Source organism: Pongo pygmaeus, chromosome 1, assembly GCF_028885625.2.
Source record: "Pongo pygmaeus isolate AG05252 chromosome 1, NHGRI_mPonPyg2-v2.0_pri, whole genome shotgun sequence".
Lineage (NCBI taxonomy): Eukaryota > Metazoa > Chordata > Mammalia > Primates > Hominidae > Pongo > Pongo pygmaeus.
In genome coordinates this window covers 222,101,852-222,129,728 of record NC_072373.2, presented here as the reverse complement: position 1 = coordinate 222,129,728, position 27,877 = coordinate 222,101,852, and the positions used below count along the sequence as shown (strand labels likewise).

General features: G+C 48.9%; 1 protein-coding gene across 2 annotated transcripts in view; it reads right to left on the bottom strand.

The window, feature by feature from the left end:
* The window catches only part of GPR157 (G protein-coupled receptor 157), a 28,393-nt gene extending 11,883 nt beyond the window's left edge, over positions 1-16,510 (bottom strand). For both annotated transcript variants that reach the window (XM_054440739.2, XM_054440749.1), the window contains exon 1: positions 16,006-16,510. In XM_054440739.2, coding sequence (XP_054296714.1) covers positions 16,006-16,388 — 383 coding nt within the window. In that variant the 5' untranslated portion in view covers positions 16,389-16,510. The remainder of the gene's footprint in view (positions 1-16,005) is intronic.
* Between the last annotated feature and the right edge of the window lie 11,367 nt (positions 16,511-27,877).

Sequence of the window (27,877 nt, the reverse complement as noted above, 5' to 3'; positions counted from 1 at the left end):
TTTCTGTTCCAGGAAGCCTTGGGCACCAGTGTGCGAACACCTGTCCATGCTTGTGCAAATGTGCCACAAACGATCAGCGCCCCCTGGTCAGCCCTTGGGTCTAGGAGTGCACACATCGGGGGCTTAGGGTTGCCTGGGCAGGGAATTCCAGGGTTCTGCTTACCTTTGGCAGGCTCTAGGAGGGGGAACGTGGGCTTTGGGCAGTGCGTCCCTTTGGCCTTGAGGACTTCTTACACAATGGCGGGGAATGGAAACTGGCAAGGGTCAACGGGGACCTTTGAAAGCATAAAGCTCAGGTAGGGGCCCCTCCAAGGGCAGTATTGGGCTCAGTTTTCTTTTTTCTTTTTTTGAGACAGAGTCTTGCTCTGTCACCCAGGCTGGAGTGCAGTGGCATAATCTCAGCTCATTGCAACCTCCACCTCCTGGGTTCAAGCGATTCTCCTGCCTCAGCCTCCTAAGTAGCTGAGATTACAGGCGTGCACCACCACGCCCGGCTAATTTTTGTATTTCTAGTAGAGACAGGGTTTCACCATGTTGGCCAGCCTGGTCTCGAACTCCTGACCTCAGGTGATCCACCTGTCTCAGCCTCCCAAAGTGCTGGGATTATAGGCCTGAGCCACCATGTCCAGCCCAGGCTCAGTTTTCTAGAGCGCTCTCCCACAGCCAGCCACACAGCCAGGAGTAGGCCCCTTCCCTGTGGTCCTTGAACCAGCCTGTTCCTTACACAGCAATGGAGCACACAAAGGCTACAGTGGCTCCTGAGAGAGGCAGGTAGTGAGGTAGTTAAGAGCTTGGATTTTAGTGTAGTGGGCTTGGATTTTAGTGTAGTGGGCTTGGATTTTAGTGCAGCCGGCTGGATCCAAGTCCCAGTTCTGCCCCTGCTCGGGCAAGTTATTTAGCCTCAACATGCCAGGTTCTCTGCAAAGTGTGGATGACGACAGTGACTACAGGGTGTCATTGTAGGGTCGTTATGAGAATAAACAAATACATGTGTGTACAGAGCACATGGCCAGGCAGGTATGTGAGTGTTTGCTCCTGTCGTGACTATTGTGAGTCACGTCCTGCTGTCCCAGGGTTCAGGCCTGTGGTGCAGACACTGGTGCTGTGTGGGGCCCGTCTGGTTTCTGTCCTGGAAAGAAGACACAAGTACCCCTGTCCTGGGTCAGGTGCCTGGAGGGCAAAGCCTTAGGTAAACAGGAATGATACTATGATAACCATGAGATCAGAGTTCAACGTGAATCTGAGGCCAGAATGAGGCCAGGAGAACTGTGCTTCAAGGGGTTCTCCCAAATGCTGCAGGGCTGGCAGAGCAGGCCGGGCAGGGATGAGGATGGGAGGGAAAAGTCAGTTCCCTGGGACTGGGAAGGCCTCATGCAGGATGCTTCCAGAACAGAGGGGCCCTGGCCAACCATCCCCTCTGCAGCGTTCTCCAGTCCCCACTGGCCTCTGTAGGGAAAGGCAGGAGGGCTGATGGCAGAGTCACGTCACCCTCAGTGGCCTCGGTGGCAGGAGGCAGCATGTCCTGTTGGAAGTCACAAAGACACAGGAGCAAAAAGACCACAAAAGGCCAGGCGCGGTGGCTCATGCCTGTAATCCCAACACTTTGGAAGGCCAAGGTGGGCGGAACACTTCGGGTTAGGAGTTTGAGATCAGCCTGGCCAACATAGTGAAACCCCGTCTCTACTAAAAGTACAAAAATTAGCTGGGCGTGGTGGTGCATGCCTGTAATCCCAGCTACTTGGGAGCCTGAGGCAGGAGAATCGCTTGAACCTGGGAGGCAGAGGTTGCGGTGAGCCGAGATCATGCCACTGCACTCCAGCCTGGGTGACAGAGCAAGACCCTGTCTCAAAAAAAAAAAAAAACCAAACCCCCCCACCCCCCTCAACACACAAAACACCCATAAAAGGTAAGAAAGGGTGGTTTTAAAACTTATGACGGTCCAGGTGAGGTGGCTCACGCCCAAATCCCAGGACTTTGGGACTTTGGGAGGCCGAGACAGGTGGACCACCTGAGGTCAGGAGTTCGAGACCAGCCTGGTCAACATGGTGAAACTCCGTCTCTACCAAAAATACAAAAATTAGCCAGGTGTGGTAGTGCGTCCCTGTAATCCCAGCTTAGTGGGAGGCTGAGGCGGGAGAATCCCTTGAATCCGGGAGGTGGAGGTTGCAGTGAGCTGAGATTGCGCCACTGAACTCCAGCCTGGATGACGAAGTGAGACTCTGTCTCAAAAAAAAAAAAAAAATCGGCTCTTAAAGTGCCACCACGCCAATCCTCCAGTCATAATGTGCTGTTCCTCATTACTTTACAATTGCAGGATTCCGCTAAGGAATTCTGGGAAGGAGGTGAGCACTGTATGTAGGAACAGTCTCCCTGCAGGAAGCTGGTCTGGAGCTGGGGGGGGGTCACTCAAATAGGGGATTCCCCTCTGAGTTGGGCCTGGGAGGGTCACGGTCGGCACAGCACTCCTTTGGGCTCCCTCTGCATCCCGACAGGCCTTATGGGAAACCGGGGGACCACACGGACCCACACTCTGTAACTTTAGGGTTGCAGTACTAAAGCTACAAAGCGGTAGATTTCTTCTGTGATACTGAGTTTGTTCTGGGAAATAACCAAAGGGAAGGTCAAATAGGCAGAGGGTTTTGAAAGGGTTAAGAATGTGGGTTTAAATTAGCCAGGCATGGCAGTACACACCTGTAATCCCAGCTACTCAGGAGGCTGAGGCAGGAGAATCATCTGAACCCGAGAGGCAGAGGTTGCAGTGAGCCGAGATTGCGCCACTGCACTTCAGCCTGGGTGACAGAGCGAGACTCCGTCTCAAAAAAAAAAAAAAGAATAAAAGAATATGGGCCTGATCAACAGGGAGGGGTTGTTTGAACACACAGAAGGTCTGAGAGAGAGGAGGTAAGAGGTAGAATCAGGGAGCTGGTGGGAATGGAGAGGGTGGAATGGTCCACTGATCCTGCAAAGCAGGCTGGGCCAGACTGACTCACATACAGGCATGGACAGTGGTGTGTTGGGAACATTTCACAACTGGCTCTCCAGAAAAACGTAGACGTATGCATGTGTGCATGTATGCATGTTTACACACACACATATAAATGTATAAATTTCACCTGCAGGATGTGAAGCATACAATTTATAAATAATAATGAAGTAGACAACAATAATACTCCTTCTTTCTTGTCCATTTCATGCAGCTAATTGATTCTCACAGAATGCTTTTGTTGATTTCAGCCAAACCCTGGATTTTGCCAACCTGTGGATGCAATCAGCAAATGAGAGAGCTCCGTGGCATGAAGTTAATTGATGCTTTCATTTCCCTTAACGAGATGAAAATGAAATAAGGAAGAAATAGAAAACAAGACATACGTTGGTTGCTCATGTCACTGGTTGGTGACATGAGCAACTTCTTTGCTGAATCAGGTACGAGTTTTCTTCCCCCCACACTGGGAGACTGTTTCCTCAATTTTTTTCTGCTCCATGATCCTGTCTCTTCTCCTTACCTCTTTTTTACATACTGGGTTTTCTGCCTGCCCCAACACAGCTGCCATCTCTTCTTAAGCTCAGAGATAAGTAACACTTAAGTTTAATCTATACCTTTAACGTCTTCTCCATTACTTTCTTAAGTCTAGATCAGAGGTCCAGCAAACTGTGGCTCTCAGGCCAAATCTGGCCCCCGGTTTGTTTTTTTTTAGATAAAGTTTTATTGCAACACAGGCACACCCAGTCATTTACAGATTGTCTACCGCTGCTTTCAGGCAGAGTTGAGCAGTCACAACTGAGACTGCCTGGCCCACAAAGCTGAAAACACTTACTTTACAGGAAAACTTTGCTGACCTCTGCTCTACACAATCAACAAAGCAATAAATCAAGCCTTGATTTGTAGTCTTTGCCAACTTCCATGTGTAAATACTTCCGCCATGGCCAATTTCCAGCCACCGACACATGTAGTTGGAAACAGATGCACATAGCACACCATTATATATATATTATATATATATTTTTTAAATGTAATTATATATATAATTTTATATATATATATTTTCACCACACAGATATGATAGATGCAACAACGTCAAGCATGTAAAGAGCAAAACAGCTATGACACGATGAGCTTTGAGTATTTATGGCTTTTTTTTTTTTAATTTTTATTATTCCCAGCACTTTGAGAGGGCAAGGCGGGCGGATCATGAGGTCAGGAGTTTGAGACCAGCCTGACCAACATGGTGAAACCCCGTCTCTACTAAAAATACAGAAAAATTATCTGGGCATAGAGGCACGTGCCTGTAATCCCAGCTACTCAGGAGGCTAAGGCAGGAGCATTGATTGAACCGGGGAGGTGGAGGTTGCAGTGAGCCGAGATCGTGCCACTGCACTCCAGCCTGGGTGACAGAAGAAAAAAAAAATTTTTTTCCATCTCAGAAAAAAAAAAAAAAAAGCATTATTATTTTAGAGACAGGGTCTTGCTCTGTTGCCCAGACTGGAGTGCAGTGGCACAGTCATGGCTCACTGCAGCCTCCAAATTTCGGGCTCAAGTAATCCTCTCACCTCAACCTCCAGAGTAGGGGGTACCACAGACACATGCTACCATGCCCGGCTTAGTTTTTGCTTTTTGTGGAGACAAAGTCTTGCTTTATTGCCCAGGCTGGTCTTGAACTCCTGGCTTCAAGTGATCTTCTCACCCTGGCCTCTCAAAGTGCCGGGATTACAGACATGAGTCGCCATGCCCAGTCTATTATTTTGTAAAATGGGATCTCACTATGTTTTCTCAAGTGATCCTCCCGTCTTGGCCTCCCAGGGAGCTAGGACTACAGGCAGGAGCCCCATGCCCAGCTCTGTTTTTAATATAATCTAGTTTTTAATACTGGTCGTATCTAACAATCAGCTCACAAAATTCCCTAAAATGGAACAATCGGGTCTCTCAAGCTGGCTCCAGGACACCACCAGACATAGGAGAAAAACGATAAGGAGATGACAGTGCCCCAGGTTCCTGACTACACAGTAAGGAGAAAGTTGGTGTATCTGGAACTCTCAGAAGGATAAACAGGGCAGTTCTCCAGCCAGGGGGCCATCCTGAGCTGCAGGTAGTCTAAATCTGATAGGTGCTCCACAAACACACATGTGGCATAAATCCTGCTTTCTAGAAATGCGTATTGCAGTTCTGACATGTAGCCGGGCACAGTGGCTCATGCCTGTAATCCCAGTGCTTTGGGAGGCCGAGGTGGGCAGATCACCTGAAGTCAGAAGTTTGAGACCAGCCTGGCCAACATGGCGAAACCCCATCTCTACTAAAAATACAAAAAAATTAGCCAGGTGTGGTGGCGGGCACCTATAATCCCAGCTACTGGGGAGGCTGAGGCAGGAGAATCACTTGAACCCGGGAGGTGGAGGTTGCAGTAAGCTGAGATCGTGCCACTGTACTCCAGCCTGGGTGACAGAGTGGGACTCCGTCTCAAAAAAAAAAAAAGCAAAAAAAAAAAAAAAACCACACACACACACACAAAAAAACACAGTTCTGACATGTAACACCTAACAGTTTTTCCCCCCTTCATAAGGGAAGCCACCACCCAAAAAAAATAAAGCCAGAACAAGTAACACAGGGCTTAATAACTGCACATATGAAAAAGACCAAGGGATGTGGTTTATTACAACCTAGAAATTCATGTGGTTGGAGGGGTCGTCCTGCTGCTCAGATGTGGGTGGCTCAGAACAGCCAATGGCTGGTGCTGTCTGCCTGTGAGTGGACATCTGCAGCTCACATTCTAAACCTGAGACTGGCAAGCTGGCGCCAGTGCCAGGTCACCTGAGGAGCATGTAAAGAGACGCTGGGCCTTGAGCTATCCTCAAATGGTTAAAAAGTCTTGAAGAGGACCTGGTGGTGGAGAAGTGGTTAGATGCCGGAGGAATGGGTGGGGTCCTGCCCAATCCTAAACCCGGGGGCTGAATAGGCAGCTTCCACCAAGAGAAGGTGAGCACCCATGTTCAGGGGGTGCCATGACAGGTGCTGGGTGGGGGTGCAAGGTGGGGATGTGGGTTAGAGCAGGTGACCAATAAGGCCTCTCCTCTCTAAACTTGTGACTGAGGCTGGGAGGAGGCCAAGCTGAGCCTGCCTGGATGGAGGAAGCCCGGGACAGCCACTTCGTGTGTAACTCTGATTTGGCAGGGGCACCACAAGCTTCTCCCAGAGGTACCTGGGCCCCAGTTCCAACTTGTATTCGCCTAGAAATGAAAGCCAGACTCCAAGTCGGCTTCCTCCCCACTCAGAGGCCGTTAAGGGTTCAATTGTGTCCCCTACAAATTTCATCTGTTGAAGTCCTAATCCCCAGAACCTCAGAATGTGACTGTATTTGAGAGATAGGGTCTTTCAAGAGGTGATTAAGTTAAAATGCGGTCATCAGAGTGGAACCTAACCTAATGCGACTCTGTTGTCATAACTTAAGAGGAAAGGCCGGGCATGGTGGTTCACACCTGTAATCCCAGCACTCTGGGAGGCCAAAGGATCACTTGAACCCAGGAGAGTTTGAGACCAGCCTGGGCAACAAAGTGAGACCCTGTCTCTACAAAAAAATACATAAATTAGCCAGGTGTGGTGGCACACACCTGAAGTCCCAGCTACTCAGGAGGCTGAGGCAGGAGAACCGCTTGAACCCAGTAGGTTGAGGCTGCAGTGAGCCGTGACTGTGCCACTGCACTCTAGCCTGGGTGACAGTGAGACCCTGTCTTTTTTTTTTTTGAGATGGAATCTCACTGTGTCTCCCAGGCTGGAGTGCACTGGTGTGATCTCGGCTCACTGCAACCTCCGCCTCCCAGGTTCAAGCGATTCTCCTGCCTCAGCCTCCCAAATAGCTGGGATCACAGGAATCCACCATTACACCCGGCTAATTTTTGTATTTTTAGTAGAGATGGGGTTTCACCATGTTGGCCAGACTGGTCTTGAACTCCTGACCTCAGGTGATCCGCCCACCTTGGCCTCCCAAAGTGCTGGGATTACAGACGTGAGCCACAATGAGCGGCCAAGACTCTGTCTTAAAAACACAAACAACAACAAAAACAAGAAGTGATGAGCACACAGATATTTACAAAAAGACCAAGTGAACGCCCAGGGAGAAGATGGCCATATACATGCCAAGGAGGAAGGCCTCAGGAAGAACCAGCCCTGCCCTCACCTGGAACTTGCACTTCAGCCTCCAAAACTGGGAGAAAATAAATTTCTGTTGTCTAAGCCCCCAGGCTGTGGTACTTTGTTAGGGCAGCCTGAGGCTTTCTACAGACTAGGCGGGAGAGACATGTGTCCCGGCAGGCGGTACTATCCCAGCTCCTAGGGCCCCCAATCTCAGAGGTCAGGGATGACTTGGAAACTCCCTACCCCCACAATGCCCAGATTGGCAAAGCTGGGCCGGGACCCTCCACCAGCTCATGGAGGAGAAACTGACAAAAAGCCATTCATACTTGTCAGGAGCTTAGCCCTTTTTGGAACTCAACACCTTTTGTTTTTAAGTGTCCTCCAGAGAAAGGAAGTGGAAGTACTGCCGGGGATTAGCCAAGCAGTGAATAAACCATCTGTGAGACCTGAATTCCCCTGCGTGGTGTCGTGGTGTCAGTCAGACGACCACAGACAGGCCACTTGTCCCCAGGACAGCAATGCTCTCGGCTTCCCTGCCCTTCAGAGCGGGTCCTTGGGAGTTCCCAGCGCTGCCCAACTGGGGATCTTCTGTTGTATGGTTCCTGGAACCTGTCCCCACCAGAGTCAGGGTGGGGGCACCTGCAGACAGGGAGACACACCTCCACTTCACACACAAATGGACAGTTACATTGAAAAGCAGCCCACTGGTTTTCAAAGACCCTTAGAATGCCATCCCTGCTGCCAGGAAGGGGTCAGAGGTTAGACTGAAGGGGGCTCAAGGCAGGGTCTGCTCAATCACCTGCTCCCACTCTGGGATCCCTGTACCTTTTCCCCACCCCAAACCTCATCCTTCCTACAGATCTCTGGGGGTTGGCACCTGCCGGGAGGAAAACAAGCAGGCCCCTTCTCTGGGCCAAACGCAATGCCTGGTGTAGGTACCATGAGACCTGGGGATGTTAACATAACTCAAAAAATGCTTTGAGAACCAAACTCTTGTGCAACAATATGCCAATTTAAAAACCTCAGGACAGAGCAGGGCTGGGGGAAGCCCAGCTGTAGGGAGTGAGGCCTGGTGAGAGGCTGCCTGGAGGTTTCTTCCCTGGGAACAATGGACACTTATTGTCCAGCTCCAGGGGCAGAAGGGTCAGGACTTGGGAGAAGTTCAGGGAGTCAGCCCCTAGGCCAGGCCACCACGAGGTCACTCTGCAGCTTTAACTGCAGAGGGGAGACGAATGTCTAAAGGGACTCTCAGATGCATACTCATGCCCTAGTGCCACTGTCTGTAGCCCTCAGCTCAGGGATGGGCAGCCTGAGCTCTTACACCTCCTGCCAAGTTGCTGGTGCTCAGCCCTCTGCCATGAGCTTCCTGCTGCACACAGGGACACAGCACTGCCACCTTCACCAGTCACCTCGGAAAACTTTTATGGGGAAATAAACGAAACCAGTTCACTGATTGATATTTGCAGGAGTAGTGGCCGACATGGGGTACTATTCATGTGGCCACTGCATCCATCCCTCATTCAGATGCCACTGCCTGGGGAGACGGGCCAGCTCTGCCACTGGCTCATCCTTGCAGTGCCACGGTGAGCTCGTTTCAAGTTAGAGAACTCAGGCGGGGTGCGGTGGCTCACGCCTGTAATCCCAGCACTTTGGGAGGCCGAGGCGGGTGGATCACATGAGGTCAGGAGTTCGAGACCAGCCTGGCCAACATGGTGAAATCCCGTCTTTACTAAAAATACAAAAATTAGCTGGGAGTGGTGGCGCACACCTGTGATCCCAGCTACTTGGGAGGCTGAGGCAGGAGGATCGCTTGAACCCGGGAGGTAGAGGTGGTACTGAGTAGAGATCACACCACTGCACTCCAGCCTGGGTGACAGAGCCAGAATCTGTCTCAAAAAAAAAAAAAAAAAAAGGCCAGGTGTGGTGGCTCATACCTGTAATTCCAGCACTTTGGGAGGCCAAGGCAGGTGGATCATTTGAGGTCAGGAGTTCGAGACCAGCCTGGCCAACATGGTAAAACACCGTCTCTACTAAAAAAAAAAAAAAATTAGCCAGATGTGGTGGTGTACGCCTGTATTCCCAGCTACATGGGAGGCTGAGGCAGGAGAATGGCTTGAACCCAGGAAGTGGAGGCTGCAGTGAGCCAAGATCACGCCACTTCACTCCAGCCTGGGTGACAGAGCTAGACTCCATCTCAAAACAAACAAAAAACAAATTAGAGAACTCTGAGAACCTTCCAGCTCCAGGCCCAGGTTTCCCCTTTTTGCTACGTTGGGACTTCCCACTGCCCCCAGAGCAGGGTTTTTATGGTCAACATAGGGGGTCACAGACTTTTGCTTCTTCTGTAACCCTAGAGGGTGGATGAACGTGTGTGTGAGAGGCACGGGGGCTAGACCCTGCTGGAGTCATACCCACACCCGCCCCCAGCTCAACGGGGCCAGAAGAAACTCAGAGATGCCTGAGGCGAACCGGGTCGGCCAGGACCCTTCCTTCTGACCCCCAAATGAGCTGTCCCGACCCTTTAGCTGCCCCCCATGCTCACAGGCCATACAGCTGATGCCTGGCCCCATGGAGGTCCTGGTGGAGGGGGTGGTCACCTCGCCCCTGCTGACCCTGGTCTGGCATCACGCTGGCGCTCACCACCGTGCGGGGAGGAAGGGCTGCACCGCTCTTGGAAAGGCAGGTCCCCTTATGTGGGAGGTGGGGAATTGACCCCCTCCCCAGCAGCTCTGGCCTCCCTCAGGTGGGTGTGGTCAACACACAGCCACTCAGGCACACCACATGAAAGTCAAAGACAGGACATCTGTGGCAGCCGCCTCACCAGCTAAGACAGAGTAGAAAGGGACTTCTTAAACACAGGGACTTCCCCTGAACATTGAGTCTCTCACACAACCTTAAAAAAGCAACTGCCACCAAAAAATTCAAAATGCTGTCAGAATCAGTGGACACGAAACCCTTGGGTGAAAGCTGGAGACGTGATAGGCTTCCGAGCCACCAATGTCTCTCAGCAAGACACTTCTTAACTACAAAAGGGAAAATAGTTAACTTGCAGTGCAGGAACTTGGCAGATATCACCTTAGCCCAGTGATGAGAGTTAACATCACCAGTAAGGGAATACGTCCAAGTTGCTGGCCACCAGGTAGAAAGCAATGAGAAAAACATGTTTCTGGGATATCCTGCCAAAAATGCAGAACCTGAACCCACTTATGAGGAAGCACCAGACAAACCCGAATTGAGAGGCTTTCTATAAAATAACAGGCCTGTACTCTGCAAAAATGTCAGTATCATAAAACACCAGGAAAGGTGGGAGAACTGTTTCAGATGGAAGGAGAATAAAGATATATGAAAATTAAGTCAACATACAAGCCAAGATTTTCCTTTGCTATCAGGGACACTGTTAGTCCATGGACAAAAATCTCAATAAAGGCCGGCTGCGGTGGCTCACACCTGTAATCTTAGCACTTTGGGAGGCTGAGGTGGGTGGATCACTTCAGGTCAGGACTTTGAGATCAGCCTGAGCAACATGGTGAAACCCCATCTCTACTAAAAATACCAAATTAGCCAGGCATGGTGGTGCATGCCTGTAGTCCCAGCTACTTGGAAGGCTGAGGCAGGACAGTCACTTGAACGCAGGAGGTGGAGGTTGCAGTGAGCCGAGAGACCACACCACTGTACTCCAGCCTGGGCAACAAGAGTGAAACTCTTGTCTTGGGTGGGGAAAAAAAAAAAAAAAAAAAAAAAAAAAAATATATATATATATATACACACACACACACATTTATATATATATTTTTAAATATATATTTAATTTTAAATATATGTAATTTTAAATATATTTTAAATATACATTTTAAATATATTTTTAATATATATTTAATTTTAAATATATATTTAATATTATTTATTATTTTATATATTATTTATATAATTATATATATTATATATTATTTATATTTAATATAAATTTATAAAATTTATATAATTACATTATATATTACTTATATATTTTATATATTATTTATATTTAATATATATTTAATATTAATATTTAATATTAAATATATATACATATATTTAATTTTAATTTCTTTGAGATAGGGTCTTGCTCTGTCACCCAGGCTGGAGTACAATGGCACAATCTCAGCTCACTCCAACCTCTGCCTCCTGGGTTCAAGCGATCCTCTCATCTCAGCCTCCTGAGGAGCTGGGACTACAGCTGCACACCACCACGCTCGGCTAATTTTTTAAATTTTTTGTAGTGACAGGATTTTGCCATGTTGCCCAGGCTGGTCTCACACTCCTGGGCTCAAGTAATCTATCCACCTCAGCCTCCCAAACAGCTGGGACTACTGGCGTGAGCCACTGTGCCCAGCCTAAAAATAAATTATTGTTGAAATTGTATCTCAGTTTTTAAAACCTGTTACAGCCAAAAGACAACACAGACTCCTAAAAGGAGTCTTGGACTGGGTCAGAAGTAGATTCTAACTCTGAGCCTCTCCCTTACTGAAGGGAGACCCCCTGAAACTATTGCTATGGAATAAAAGATGAAATGCTCCTGATTATTGTAAATACAAAATTGCATGCAGGATTGTATAAAGACAATGCCAGGTTGGACTGCCAGAATGAGCCAACAGTGCGTGATGTGCTTCCCCCCTGCAGAGAGCCTATGAATGGACGTGCAGTCAGGGAGGTTTCACATCACCAAGATTCCTATCCCAGAAAAGCAGATGTTCATAGCTCTGCGAATGGAATGCGACCCTTGTGGAGAGCCTATAAACGGATGCATGGGGTGGGGGGCACCTGTCCATACGGACAAGATAGGGCTATAAAAGTCCTCACCTTGCCATGGCTCTTCTAGGCCTCTTTAGGGTTAAGGCATACTCCCTTCTGAGAATTTCTGGTCTAACCGGTTGTCTAGCTTCACGTCCTGTTTCTGTGGATGGTTTGTAACCAGCTTGTGCTGCAACTGTTACTGCTGATTAATATTTTGCTAATCATAGGTTATGGAAAGACTGTGCTTCTGTTTTCAGGCTCTGTTAGAAATTACTGATGCACACACTATATTGTAAATTCTTATCCCTGTATACTGTACTTCTGCATACAGATGTTATGTTAAAGAATTACTTCATCCCCATGTGACCATCTCACCTCATAATCAAATGACCCTAAATCCCTCACTAACCTACCCCCGCCCTCACTAAACTTAATAATAAATGCTGGTATATCCAGTGCATTGTTGGCACCTCGGGACCAGAAGGCGGTGACCCCCCTGGACCCAGCTTTCCCTATCTTGTGTGTGTCTATTATTTCTTGACCTGCCGATCTGCCTGGGAACAAAGACAGAGCCCCATTGCATTGCGGGCTGCTGGCCAGATCCCGCAATACCTTACTAGCTATGTAGCCCTGGGCCATCACATCTGCTATGAGGGTAATCACCCCACCCATCCATTCTGTTGGGTTACTTTTTTCTTCTTTTTCTTTTTTTTTGAGACAGGTATCACTCTGTCACTCCGGCTGGAGTGCACTGGTGGTCTCGGCTCACTGCAGCCTCAACCTCCTGGGCTCAAGTGATCCTCCTGCCTCAGCCTCCCAAAGTGCTAGGATTACTGGTGTGAGCTACCACTCCTGGCCCTGTTGGGTTATTGGTGATTAGTGAGCTAATGAATGGAAAGGCACTCTGCAAACATCAGGGGCCAGACACAGCTCATGCTGAAATGTGATTTCCTGAGGATGAGGTCTAAACTGCCCTCCTCTCTCTGTAAAGGGGGCCACGCAGGTGCTCTCCTGGGAAGTTGTGCACGTGCAGGATTCTCTCTAACCTCCTGCCTTTATGTGGCTGCAATCAGTGTTAGCGATGGTTTCTGTCACTTCGCATTGTATCATATCATTAAAAAAAATGACTTATAGAATTCCAAACCAGTATCTAAGAGCTGCATACCATTTCAGAAGGGGAGGGTAGACTCTTAACTTCCTGTTCCCCCACTGTTGGACATTGAGGTCACTTCCAAATTCTCACCATAAGTGCCTCAAAAACACCTTTGTACATACAGCTTTGTACATATTTTAGATTATCTCATTAGACTAGGCTCTGGTAAATAGGATTATTGGATCAAGGGGTATGAACCAAATACTTTCTACAAAGACTATTTCAATTCACACCATCAATAATACTGCAGAAAAATGCCAGTGAAACTGGCATTTATCATGTTTGTATTCTGCCTTACTTTTTTTTTTTTTTTTTTTTTGATATGGAGACTCACTCTATCACCCAGGCTGGAGTGCAGTGGCGCGATTGTGGCTCACTGCAACCTCCCTTGCCAGGTTCAAGTGAGTCTCCTGCCTCAGCTTCCTGAGTAGTTGGGACATGCACCACCACGCCCAGCTAATTTTTGTAATTTTAGTAGAGACATGGTTTTGCCATGTTGGCCAGGCTGGTCTCAAACTCCTGACCTCAAGTGATCCGCCCAAAGTGCTGGGATTTACAAGCATGAGCCACCGTGCCCAGCCGTGCCTTACGATTTTTTTCCTTCTAATTAAATGACGAAATGGTACCTTATTGTTATAACTTGTATTGCTTTGAGTATTAATGGTATATGACATGTATTTATCAACTGCTGTTACTATTTTGCTTGAGTATGTCCTTTGTCCATTTTTCAGGACATTTGTGGGTTTAAAACAATTCAATTCCTAAACGCACATTAGAATAAGGATGTCAACCTTCTGTGTTGCATATTTTAAAATACTTTCCAAAACTGAAAGCTTTGAAGAGGACTGAATTCCAGTAGTATGAAACGGTTAAAAAGTGGATAATCATGTAGTCTATGCCTGAAGGTGATATTTCTCACATCAATAGATCCTGCAAACAATAAACTAATATTCCAAAGAAATACATTGGAGAGTCCTTAGTAAGGTCATTGGCAATACAGTCTGGGAAGATCTAGGTTAATAGATGAACCTGTTAGACAGGTTTAACCAATTCCCTTAGACTAGCGAAGTCTGAGTGCTGAGAACTCCAGAGAATAAATTGTCAAACTCCCTCTCTAGCTTGGATACAGATAATTTTATTTTCTTTTAAGATGCAGGCAGGTCACATTCAACAGACAAGATGAATACGTTGCTTGTGTTTTCTTTTCCTTTTCCTTCATCTTTTTTTCTTTTTTTTTTTGAGAGAGGGTGTTGCTCTGTCTGCAGTCATAGCTCACTACAGCCTCGACCTCCCAGGCTCAAGTGACCCTCCCACCTCAGCCTCACAGGTAGCTGGAACTACAGGCATGCGCCACCATGCCCAGCTAATTTTTTAATTTTTAGTAGAGACAAAGCCTCACTGTGTTGGCCAGTTGAACTCCTGGGCTCAAGCAGTCCTCCTGCCTCGGCCTCCCAAAGTGCTGGGATTATGGGTACAAGCCACCACACTGGGCCTACTTCTTTATCAAAGAAGCCCTTCCTGAACAACACAGAAAACCCCCCTAGAGGGTCCCTAATGAGAACCGAACAGAAAAACCCCCAACTCAGGTTTGTTGGGCAATCCTTCTTTTCCACAGAAGCTGGACCAGGTTCTGTTATCATTTAAAAAAAATACTGTATTCAATATTTTTAAAGACAAGAAGGGAAAGAGAACAGGTCCTTGCAAAGAAAGGTACAGCCTCGACTCCTTTCAAGTACAGACGATCTCCCGTGTACTCGGGGCCCACACCCAGCCAGCCATCACGAGACCCAGACAGGGTCAGATGGGATGCTGCCAGGAAGGCAAGGCAGGGCCCTATTCCATCTGCAGCATCTGAGCCACGGTTTGGATGATGTGTTGCAAAGATTTTTTACTTGCACAGCTGAGAAGCAGGTCCCTTAGTTTCTCAAGGACCAGCCGGCCTCAGTGCACAACTGAAGGTCAAGCGATTCTTACAGCCCTGTAGCCTCACCGTGTGACACCCAGGTGACCTGTCTCTGCCAAAGTGCTGACTGTGCTCGCAGTCCTTGGAAGGCACTTAAGTTTTTAATAGAAAGGACCTATAATTAGGGCAGTATCTGATGCTCTGATCTGGGAGAAGGAGAAAAGGAAAACAGCCCCTAGGATTCCTGCCCTCAGTTCAGCACAGCACAGGACGCCATGAGATTTTCAAAACCTGACATTCCCCAGGGAACGGCCGACCCTCTTCAGCGAGGCTTACTTGAAAGATGCTTGAACCACAAAGTAAGGTCTTGGCTTTTCCCCACTCTCAGAGAGACTCCAGGCGGACTCCCAGACTCCCAGACCAGCCCTCCGCCCCTGCCCTCAATCTCAGAATAGCTGAACTCTGGAAAGTCAAGATCACCTAGAACAGAAATACAAGGGGCTGGGGCCTGAGGCTAGAAACGACCAAAGACAGAATAAAAAGGACAGTCCTTTGTAAACTGTACAGCAGAGACACGGCAGCTCGGGAGTGGCAGAGTGCACCAAGCTCACTGTGGCTTGGGGTGGGGTGATGGCGTGGGACTGGGAGTTGCCGGCTCTCCAGCCCGGGACAGTTACCTAACTCGTTTCCCAGCCTGTTTCCCCATGGGCAGCAGAGACGGCCAAGACACAGTGAAGCAGGTCACAAGGTGCTCAGAGTGTCCTCCCGAGCCCCGTCCAAGGAACCAGGGCCCGGCTCTGGGGGCGAACTCTGTCCCCACTACCCCAAGGGGCTGTGCCCTGGGGCAGGCACAGAGGGGCTCCCTCAGGAGCGAATCTCGGGCAAGTCTGGCCTCCCGCTGGCCCAGGACTGCCTCGGGGGCGCCAGCAGGCACTGCTTGCTGTGGGTGGGGGGGGGGGGGGTCCAACCTAGACGCGGCCTCTGGGAGGGCAAGACCGGGAGGGGTAGGCCTGTGTCGGGGGCTCCTGGAAAAGCAGCGCCACCGCCACCCACCTGACGACATGGAAGGCCCAAAGCAGGCGATCTGTGCGGGGCCCGCGCGCGGCGCGGACGATGCTGAGGTACAAGTAGAGCGCAATGGCCACAGTCCAGAAGAAGGAGCTGGTGTTGGCGAAAGTGGACAGCGCGCCCTGCAGCACGCAGTCCCACGACGGGCCCGCGAAGTCCTGCAGCACTCCATAGAAGTAGGAGGCGGCCGAGAGTAGGTCGGCCAGCGACAGGAAGAGCAGCAGGCGCCGTGCCCGGCTGCGCAGGTCGGGCCACAGGGCGTGCGTGGCCACCAGCAGGCCCGAGCCGAGCGCGGAGAGCGCGCACGACAACAGCACTACGGCGCGCTCCGACGGCACCAGCTCGGTGGGCGGCGCGGTCGGCGGCATGGCGTGGGGGGCTAGGAGCCGGAGCGCCGCGAGGACAGACGTCGGGCCGCGCTTGCGGCCACCGCCGCCGCCGTGTGGGCAGCGAGGCGCCCTAGGCTCCCGTCCAGGCGCCCGCCCCGCCCGCGTCCGGCGTCTCCCCGCCCATCGGGGCCCTGGGCCCTGAACCCCGCCCACGCCCTGCGCCCCGCCCCTATACCCCGGGCCCTGAGCCCCGCCCACGCGCCGCGCCGCGCCCCGCCCCTGTACCCTGGCCTTTAAGCCCCGCCTACGCTCCCAGCCCCGTCCCGCCGTCCCGGGCCCTGAGCCCCGTCCACACGCCCCCCGCACACATGCCCACACGGCCCCCCCCCCCCACGCCCCAGTGCCCCCGCGTTGAGACCGGGACTTAGAGCTCCGCCCACGCGCCCCTATCTCCTGTCCACAGAGCCCAGAGACCTGGGCCTAGAGCCTCGCCCACGCACCCCGCCACGCCCCTGTGTTCGAGGCCTGACCCCCGCTTAGGTGCCCTTCCTCGTCCCATTGTCCCGGGTCCTGAGCCCCGCCCCCGCCACGCTCCTGCGGCTTCCAAGCTCCACCCGGTGCCCGAGGTTCCTGAGCCCCGCCCACGCCCTCACACCACGCCCCTAAGCCCTATCCCAGGGCGCCCCCAGGTCCCAGCACCTGTCCCTCCAAGCTCCTCCAGGCCCACCCCTGCTCTTGCCAGCTGTCTGGGACATCCAGTCCTGTGAGAGAAAGGACTGGCATTTTTAGGGCTAATATTACTTTCCCTCTTTTCAGCCAGCTTCTGTGTGTGTTGTGAGTGGAAGGGCGAGAGGATCAGAGGCATTCTTTCCACTAGCAACAGAAACAACTCTCGGGTATGATCCTCATTCCTTGAGCCGTGATCCCGACGTGTTCACAAGTTGGTGGTGGTGACTTGGGGAAGCCGGTGTTTCTACCTTTTCTTAAAATAAGCATGCTATTTTTAAAAAACATAGCTAACTGTGATTTTAAAAAAATGAAATGCTAGGCCGGGCATGGCTTTTTCTTGTTTAAAAATTTCAAACTTTGTAATTAAGATGTAATTCACATACCATAAAATTGGCCCTTTTAACCAAACAGTTCAGTAGTATGTTCACAAGTTTGTGCCACCATCATTATTATGTAATTCTACAACATTGTCATTACCCCCAAAAAGAAATCCTTATCCCTTAGCTGTTAGCCCTCAGTTCTTCTCCCCTACAGCCCTGGCAACCACTTTTCTACCGTGGATTTGCTTATTCTGTACATTTCCTGTAAATAGAATCATATGCTCTGTGGCCTTTATGTCTGACTTTTTTAACTTGGCACGTTTTCAAGGTTCATCGTAGCATATGCAGTGCTTCATTCCTTTTACTGCCCAATAATATTCCATTGTGGATATACCACATTTTTTTTTTTTTTTCTAGAGACGGAGTCTCCCTCTGTCACACAGGCTGGAGTGCAGTGCTGCGATCTCGGCTCATTGCAACCTCTGCCTCCCGGCTTCAAGCAGTTCAGCCTCCCGAGTAGCTGGGACTATAGGCACATGCCGCCACGCCCGGCTAATTTCTTTTCTATTTTAGTAGAGATGGGGTTTCACCGTGTTGCCCAGGCTGGTCTTGAACTCCGGAGCTCAGGCAATCTGCCTGCCTTGGCCTCCCAAAGTGCTAGGATTACAGGCATGAGCTACCGCGCTCGGCAGGATATACCACATTTTACTTAGCTATTATTCATCAGCCGATGGACATTTGGGTTGTTAACACTTTTTAACTATTAAGAATAATACCACTATGAAAATTTGCATACAAGTTTTTTTGTGGGTGTATGTTTTCAGTTCTCCTATGTGTATACCTAGGAATGGAGTTGCTGGGCCATACACAACTTTATATTTCACCTTGTGAGGAACTGCCAAGGTGTTTTCCAAAGTGACTGTACATATCATTTTACATTTTCACTAGCAATGTATGAGGGTCGCAATTTCTCTGCATTCTTCCAAAACTTTTTTTTGAGACAGGGTCTCTGTCACCGAGGCTGGAGTGCAGGCACAACCACAGCTCACTGCAGCCTCAAATTCCTGGGCTTAAGCAATCCTCCCGCCTTGGCCTCCCCACTAGTTAGGACTTCAGGTGCATGTCACCATGCCCCACTAATTTTTTTTTTTTTTTTTGAGACTGAGTCTCACTCTTGTTGCCCAGGTTGGAGTGCAGTGGCACGATCTTGGCTCACTGCAACCTCTGCCTCCCGGGTTCAAGTGATTTTCCTGTCTCAGCCTCCCGAGTAGCTGGGATTACAGGTGTGCACCACCACACCCTGCTAATTTTTGTATTTTTAGTAGAGACAGGGTTTCACTGTATTGGCCAGGCTGGTCTTGAACTCCTGACCTCAGGTGATCTGCCCACCTCAACCTCCCAAAGTGCTGGGCTCCCAAAGTGAGCCACCTTGCTTGGGCCCCACTAATTTTTTTTTGGAGATGGGGGTCTCACTATATTGCCCAGGCTGGTCTCAAACTCCTGCCTTGGCCTCCCAAAGTGCTGGGATTACAGGCGTGAGGCCACCTCACCCAGCCTTCCAACATTTTGTATTATCTTTGTGATAATAGCCATCCTAGTGGGTGTGAAGTTGTTCCTCATTGTGGTTTTGATTTGCACTTCTCTGATGAATAATGCCCTCAAACATCTTTCCATGTGCGTGTTGGACGTTTGCATATCCTCTTTGGAGAAATGTCTGTTGAACTTACTTTCTTTCGTTCTTTCTCTCTCTCTTTCTCTCTCTCTCTCTTTCTTCTGTTTCTTTTTTTTTTTTCTTTTTTTTTTTTTTGAGACTGAGTCTCGCACTGTCACCCCGGCTGGAGTGCAATGGCGTGATCTTGGCTCACTGTGACCTCTGCCTCCTGGGTTCAAGCGATTCTCCTGTCTCAGCCTCCCAAGTAGCTGGGATTACAGGCGCCAGCCACCACGCCCAGCTAATTTTTGTACTTTTAGTAGAGATGGGGTTTCACCATGTTGATCAGGCTGGTCACAAACTCCTGACTTAGAGTGATCCACCCGCCTCGGCCTCTCAAAGTGCTGGGATTACAGGTGTGAGTCACTACACCTGGTCAATTTTCTTTCTTATTTTTAAATTGGTTTGTCTTTTTGTTGTTGAGTTGCAAGAGTTCTTTATATATTCTAGATATTACACCCTTATCAGCTATATGATTTGCAAATATTTTCTCCCATTTTGTGGTTTGTCTTTTCACTTTCTTGATAGTGTACTTCAAAGGAAAAAAGTGTTTTTTGAGGATGTCCAATTTGTCCATTTTTTTCTTTGGTGGTTTGTGCTTTTGGTGTCACATCTAAGAAACCATCACCTATGCCAAACTCATGAAGGTTTGCATCTATGTTTTGTTTCTTTCCAATACCTCACTGTTATGGTTACTGTAGCTTTGTAGTAAGTTTTGAAATTGGGAAGTGAGTCTTTCAACATTTTTTTTTCTTTTTTTGGGAGAGTCTTATTATCTTGCCCAGACTGGAGTGCAGTGGTTTGATCTTGGCCCACTGCAACCTCTGCTTCCCAAGTTCAAGCGATTCTCCTGCCTCAGCCTCCCGAGTAGCTGGGACTACAGGCGCCCGGTACCATGCCTGGCTAATTTTTGTATTTTTAGTGGAGGCGGGGTTTCACTATGTTGCCCAGGCTATTTTCAAACTCCTGATCTCAAGTGATCTGCCCGCCTCGACCTCCCAAAGTGCTGGGACTACAGGCGTGAGCCACTGCACCCCACCTTTCAACATTGCTTTTCTTTTCCAATATTTTGGCTGACACCCCTTGTGATTCCCTATCAATTTGAGGATCAGTTTTTCCATTTCTGCAAAAAGAATGGAAAAGATTGATAGAGATTGCTTCGAATCTGTAGATAAAAGTGGAGAATAATGCTATATTAATAATATGAGATCTCCTTATCCATGGACCAAGGATGTCTTTCCATTTATTTAGCTCTTCTTTAACTTCCTTTTAGTGATGTTTTGTAGTTTTTGGTGTACTTTAGGTTTGATCTTGCATTTGATTCATAGAAAGCAAAGATTATCTTTGTATATCTAACTTTAAAAAAATTGTTTTGGCCGGGCGCAGTGGCCTGTAATCCCAGCTCTTTGGGAGGCTAAGATGGGAGAAACACTTGAGAGGCCAGGAGTTTAAGACCAGCCTAGACGACTTAGTGAGACTCCATCTCATACAAAAATAAAATAAAGGCTGGGCATGGTGGCTGACACCTGTAATCCCAGCACTTTGGGAGGCCGAGGCAGGCAGATCACCTGAGGTCAGGAGTTCCAAGATCAGCCTGACCAAAATGGTGAAACCCCATCTCAACTAAAAATACAAAATTAGCCAGGCATGGATTTAGGGCGTAATCCCAGCTACTTTGGAGGCTGAGGCAGGAGAATCGCTTGAACCTGGGAGGTGGAGGTTGCAGTGAGCCGAGATCGCACCATTGTACTCCAACCTGGGCAATAAGAGTGAAACTCTGTCTCAAAAAAATAAATAAATAAAACTAAAAATAAATTGTTTTACAAAATATGCATATTGAAAAGTGCCTAAAATACAAATGTACAACTTATTAAATAATTATAAACAGCCATCCAGAGCAAGAAAGATAACATTACCAGCATACCACAAACCTCCCCAAACACCCCTTCCCCCTCAGTCATTTCCTTGCTGGTTTTTGTTTGTTTGTTTGTTTTTTGCGCAGGCTGGTCTTTAACTCCTGGGATCAAAGGATCCTCTGGCCTCAGCCTCCTAAGTAGCTGGGACTACAGACAGGAGCCACCACTGGAGGCTCTTGCTTTTACCCATCCATGTATGCATCCCTGAACAAAACAGTGTAGTTTGCCTGTCATTGAGCTTTATGTAAGTGGAATCATACTTTCCGTTCCCTTTTGTGTTTTCTGTTTTTTGTTCAACATTATTTTTGAGAGATTCATCCATCTTCTTACACCTACATGCAATTCATTCATTTTCACTACTGTATAGTATTCCATTGTATAAACAATTCCATGGGTATAAATAATTGTGTATTTATCCATTCTATTGCTTTTGGACATTTGGGTTGTTTCCAGGTTTTGGCTATTACAAGCAATGCTGGAATAAGCATAGATTCTTTTTTAATCAGAAAAAAAGTTACTACACACAATTATCAGCAGTGTGACCAAACATATGTGTGGAGTTTGTTCTGCAGAGAGTTGAGAGCGGCTGCTTTCCTTCCAAGTCACTTGTGATCGTTCAAAAGTCCCCTGACCTCCTCCTGAGAGGACCCCAGACCATAAACAGAACCTGGCTGAGAGTTCTGTCAGTGAAGCCTCTCAGCTTTTCACTGATGGAAATAGCTTCAAGTTTGGCTTTTGCAATCAGCCTGGGGCTTTGGACTATGGCAAGGCAAGAGTCTGGAATGGATTCTGCCTCCCTAGAGCTCGGTCATTTAATCCTTCGGGTATTTGGGAGAGCGGGGAGGAGATGGGGTACAGGAGAGGTCTTGTAGCAACCTGCTTTGTCAGCAGATCAATTTTGACTATATCTTTCCTGCTTTATTGAGATTGAAGTGCTTTGCCTAAATCTCCAAGTAAGCGGTTGGCTATTTTACAAGCATTTTTTTTTTTTTAAATTTTTTTCCCCACCTCCCACCTTGCTTACAGACAGTTTTGATCAGGAAATTGCTTGGCTTTCTTTGCACTGGAAAACAACATTCAAAGAACTTTCATACTTCCTATACCTAGGGAAAAAATGTGAAAGACATGCAATGATACAGCTTCAAATTGCTTAGATTTAAACGTGAAGGTAATTTTACACTGTCCAGGGTCACGGACATTGTCTAGACAGGTCCAGGCATTTATCAGGAGGTGGGAACTGTGACTCCCACTGCAGCTGCTGGGTGATCTCAAGTAGCCCAGCATGGTCTCCACTAAAGGGAGCTTGGGGTTCCTGACCCTGGGACTCTCAGAGCTCCTGGGGCTCCACTCCTCCTTGGGGGACTCTGGGGAGGTCTGACTGAGAAGAATAAACCTAGAGAAACCCCAGGCTCTGAGCTGTCTCTGATGATCCCTGCCCCATATGGCATGTGATGTCCCATTAGCCACATTTTCAATTTCCGGTCTTTCAGGCCCCCCTCTCCCCTCTTATCTTTGGGGGAATTGGTAAGAAACCCAGATGCATCTTCTTTGGACCCCGAGTTGTTTCTCTAGTAGCTGTGCCAAGCCAGCTGGCAGTTGTCTGCCGCTCCATGTCCAGCGTCCAAAGGGGCCATGTCCCGTGTCCTCACACATCATCACAACCTCACTTCACCCCAGTTTCCTGGCTGCAGCGCTAGGGCCCAGACCCAGAAAGGCCCCATCACAGTGGCGAGCAGCCCCCGGAGAAGGCTAGTTTTGGGGTTGCTTTCTCTTCCTCCTCTCACCCCAGGAACTGGCACAAGATTCTCCTCTGACAAGTACAATAGAGGTGACAGTTTGGCATCTCTCATTTGGAGGAACCTGAAATGATTTTTCTGAGGTCAACTCCAACATAAGTCACAAGCCACAAATGTGGTTTTTAAAACTGGAACAGAAGAGGGACTTTCAGCTTGGCCACCTTCCTCATTTCCCTGTTTGAAAGGTGTGTGTGGCACAGGCTCTGCCACCAATCACTGCCCAAATCATGAAGGGAGAGAACGCATGGTGCTCCTTCCTGCCTGGGGACCATGGTGAGTGTATTAGTCAGGGTTCTCTAGAGGGACTGAACTAATAGGATAGATGTAAATATAAAGGGGAGTTTATTTTTTTATTTTTTGAGATGGAGTCTTGCTCTGTTGCCCAGGCTGGAGTGTGGTGGTACAATCTCAGCTCACTGCAACCTCTGCCTCCCAGGTTCAAGTGATTCTCCTGTCTCAGCTTCCCGAGTAGCTGGGACTACAGGCACACGCCACCATGCCCGGCTAATTTTTGTATTTTTAGTAGAGACAGGGTTTCTCCATGTTGGACAGGCTGGTCTTGAACTCCTGTCCTCAGATGATCCACCTGTCTCACCCTCCCAAAGTGTTGGGATTACAGGCGTGAGCCACCACGCCCAGCCAAGGGGAGTTTATTAAGGAGTTTTTTGTTTTTGAGGAAGAGTCTCACTCTGTCACCCAGGCTGGAGTGCAGTGATGTGATCTCCGCTCACTGCAGGCTCCGCCTCCTGGGTTCATGCCATTCTCCTGCCTCAGCCTCCCGAGTAGCTGGGACTACAGGCACCCACTACTGTGCCCAGCCAATTTTTTTTTGTATTTTTAGAAGAGACGGGGTTTCACCGTGTTAGCCAGGATGGTCTTGATCTCCTGATCTGCCCGCCTCAGCCTCCCAAAGTGCTGGGATTACAGGCGTGAGCCACCGCGCCTGGCCAAGGAGTTTTAACTCACACAGTCACAAGGTCCCACAATAGGCCGTCTGCAAGCTGAGGAGCAAGGAAGCCAGTCTACGCCCCAAAGCTGAAGAACTTGGAGTTCGATGTTCGAGAGCAGGAAGCATCCAGCATGGGAGAAAGATGTAGGCTGGGAGGCTAAGGCGGTCTAATCTCTCCACCTTCTTTTTTTTTTTTGAGATGGAGTCTCGTGCTGTCGCCCAGTCTGGAGTGCAGTGGCACCACCATGTCCGGCAATTTATGCATTTTTAGTACAGACAGGGTTTCACCATGTTGGCCAGGGTGGTCTGGAACTCCTGACCTCAGATGATCCACCTGCCTCAAAGTGCTGGGATTATATACAGGTGTGAGCCACCGCGCCTTGCCTTCTCCATGTTCTTCTGCTTGCTTTTATTCTGGCCGAGCTGACAGCTGATTAGATGGTGCCCTCCAGATTAAGGGTGGGTCTGCCTCTCCCACCCTGCTAACTCAGATGTTAATCTCCTTTGGCAACACCCTCACAGACACACCCAGGATCAATACTTTCCATCCTCCAATCCAATCAAGTTAACATTCAATATTAACCATCACAGTGAGCAACCGTCAACCTCCAGCATCCCCAAGGGGGCCCTGCAACCCCTGGGCATGTTCACATGACCATTGGGCCACACAGATAAAGAGCAGGGCAAGCCTGGCCAGCACCGTTGCTGGAGTCAGGAGCCTCCTCTTCAAGGGGCCCCATCTGGTGGGTATATTTTCCACCAGGAGCCCTCGGGTCTCAGTGGGATGTGTTTAACCTCTCCCTGATCACCTTGAGCCTTGCCGTCCTCACCCCACACATTGAAGGCTGCTGCCCCCGCTTGCTATGCACCTGGCCCTCTGACCTGCACACACCTTAGAAACAGCCTGGTCCTGGTGGCTCTTCCACTGCAGCAGCTCCCGGTGTGGCCACTGCCCTGCAGTTCCTAGCTGCCTAGGTGAAGAGGAGCCGGACTAATGAAAGAACAGCTAAGCCACTAAAGGGAAAGGTTATTTTCTTCTCTACCTTTACTCAGAGCCTTGTTTTGTAGGTAAGACTGGCTTATGCTGCTGGTACCAGAAGAGAGGTTTTATGAGTTAGTGGAAGACCCAGGATCTACCCCTGAATTTCTGTCCAGGCCACATTTGATGGACAGATTTTTTTTTTTTTTTTTTTTCTGAGACGAATTTTGCTCTTGTACCCCAGGCTGGAATGCTGTGGCAGGATCTCAGCTCACTGCAACCTCCACCTCCTAGGGTCAAGCTATCCTCCTGTCTCAGCCTCCTGAATAGTTGGGATTACAGGCACACACCACCATGTCCAGCTAATCTTTGTATTTTTAGTAGAGACGGGGTTTTACCATGTTGGCCAGGCTGGTGTTGAATGCCTAACCTCAAGCCATCCACCTGCCTCGGCCTCCCAAAGTGCTGGGATTACAGGTGTGAGCCACTGCGCCCGGCCTTGATGGGCAGAATTCTAAAGCTCCCCCTTCCCCAACCAAGATTCCTGTCTCCTGGTTTTTCAACCAAATGCCAAACTAGGTACTAATGTGGGGGCATTTTTTTTTTTTTTTTTTTTGAGACAGCGTCTAACTCTGCTGCCCAGGCTGAAGTGCAGTGGTGTGATCTTGGCTTACTGTAACCTCTGCATCTGGGTTCAGGCGATTCTCCTGCCTCAGCCTCTTGAGTAGCTGGGATTACAGGCATGCGCCACCATGCCCAGCTAATTTTTTTTTTTTTGAGACGGAGTCTCACTCTGTTGCCCAGGCTGGAGTGCAGTAGCATGATCTCAGCTCACTGCAACCTCCACCTCCTAGGTTCAAGTGATTCTCCTGCCTCAGTCTGTCAAGTAGCTAGGACTACAGGCGCGCGCCACCACGCCCGGCTAATTTTTGCATTTTTAGTAGAGGGAGAGTTTCACCATGTTGGCCAGGCTGGTCTTGAATTCCTGACTTCCAGTGATCCACCCACCTCGGCCTCCCAAAGTGCTGGGATTACAAGCATGAGCCACTGCACCTGGCCAGCATTTTGAAGATGTAATTAAAGTCTCATGGCCGGGCGGGTGGATCACTTGAGGATCCTTGAGGTCAGGAGTTTGAGACCAGCCTGGCCAACATGGTGAAACCCAGTCTCTACCAAAAATACAAAAAATTAGCCGAGCGTGGTGGCGCATGCCTATAGTTCCAGCTATTCTAGAGGCTAAGGTGGGCAAATCGCTTTAACCCAGGAGGTGGAAGTTGCAGTGAGCGGAGATCATGCCGTTGCACTCTAGCCTGGGCAACAAGAGTGAGACTTCATCTCAAAAAAAAAAAAAAAGTCTCGCTTCAGTGGACCTTAAGATATAAAGATTAACAGAATGTGCGGTGGCTCATGCCTGTAATCCCAACAACTTTGTGAGGCTGAGGTAGGAGGATCGCTTGAGGCCAGGAGTTCAAGACCAGCCTGGGCAACGTAGTGAGACTCCTGTCCCTACAAAAAATTTAAAAATTAGCCAGATGTGATGTCACACACCTGTAGTCCCAGCTACTTGGGAGGCTGAGGCAGGAGAATCACTTGAGACTGTGATTCGAAGCTGCAGTAAGCCATGATCAGGTCACTGCACTTCAGCCTGGGCAACAGAGTGAGACTCTGTCTCCACAAAACAAAACAAAAAAACAAAGATGACCCAGGTTGGTCTGGCCCAATCAGGTGAAATCTATGAAAGCAGAGTTTGGGGCCAGGTGTGGTGCTCACACCTTCATCTCAGCAATGTGGGAGGCTGAGGTGGGAAGATGGCTTGAGGCCAGGAGTTCAAGACCAGTCTGGGCAACATGGCAAGATCCCATCCCTACAAAAATTTAAAAATTAGCCAGGCGTGGTGGTTCACACCTGGAGTCCTAGCCACTCCATCACACCTGTAGTTCTAGCCACTTAGGAGGCTGAAATGGGAGGGTTGCTTGAGCCCAGGAGTTTGAGATTACAGTGAACTGTGATCACGCCGTTGTACTCCAGCCTGGGCGACAGAGTGAGACCCCGTCTCAAAAAAAAAAAAGAAAAAAAAATTAATTAACTAATGAAAAGCAGGATTTTATTTGGCTAGTAGTGAAAAAGGAAGTCAGGGAGATTTAGAGCATGAGGGGAATTCTGTAAGCAGAGGGTTTGGGGCAGTGAGGAGAAGAGATCATGCAGGGCCCAAAGTCAATGTGAGGACTTCAGCTTGGACACACCAAGGGACACGGGAGTCACTGCAGGGCTGAGCAGAGGTGTGCTGTGGGCTGCCGTGATTGAACACCAGTGGGCAGGCCGAACATGGTGGCTCACAACTGTAATCCCAGCACTTTGGGAGGGAAGGCAGGCAGATCATCTGAGGCCAGGAGTTTGAGACCAGCCTGGCCAACATGGCGAAACCCCGTCTCTACTAAAAATATAAAAAATTAGCTGGGCATGGTGGTGGGTGCCTGTAATCACTGTGGGAGATTGCAGTGAGCCGAGATCATACCACTGCACTCCAGCTTGGGCGACAGAGCGAGACTCCATCTAAAAAAAAAAATAAAGAAAAGTGCTGGAATTATAGGCATGAGCCATTGCACCCGGCCCATTTTAACCATTTTAAAGTATACAATTCAGTGGTGTTGATGACATTTGCAATATTGTGCAACCATATTTCCAAAACATGTCCATCACCTCCAACAGAAATCCCATACCCCTTAAGCAATCCATGGCCTCCTCCCCCCAGCGCCTGGTAACCCTGATTCTACTTTCTGTCCCCATGAATTTTCCTCTTCTGGATGTTTCATATGAGTGGAATCCTACAATGTTTGTTCTTTTTGTGTCTGGCGTATTTCTCTCAATATAATGTCTTTGGGGTTCGTCCATGTTACAGCATGTGTCAGAATTTCATGCCTTCTTATGGCCACAGAATATTCCATTATGTGAATAGACCACCTTTTGTTTATTATTCATCTGTTACTGGACACCTGGTTGTTTCCACCTCTTGGCTATGGTGAAAAGCGCTGCTATGAATAAGCACTGGCTCTTAATACTGGTTGAGGGGGAAGATAGCAGGAATGAGTGTCTCCCCTCCCCAGAAGCCCTTTAGAATTTTCCAGAGG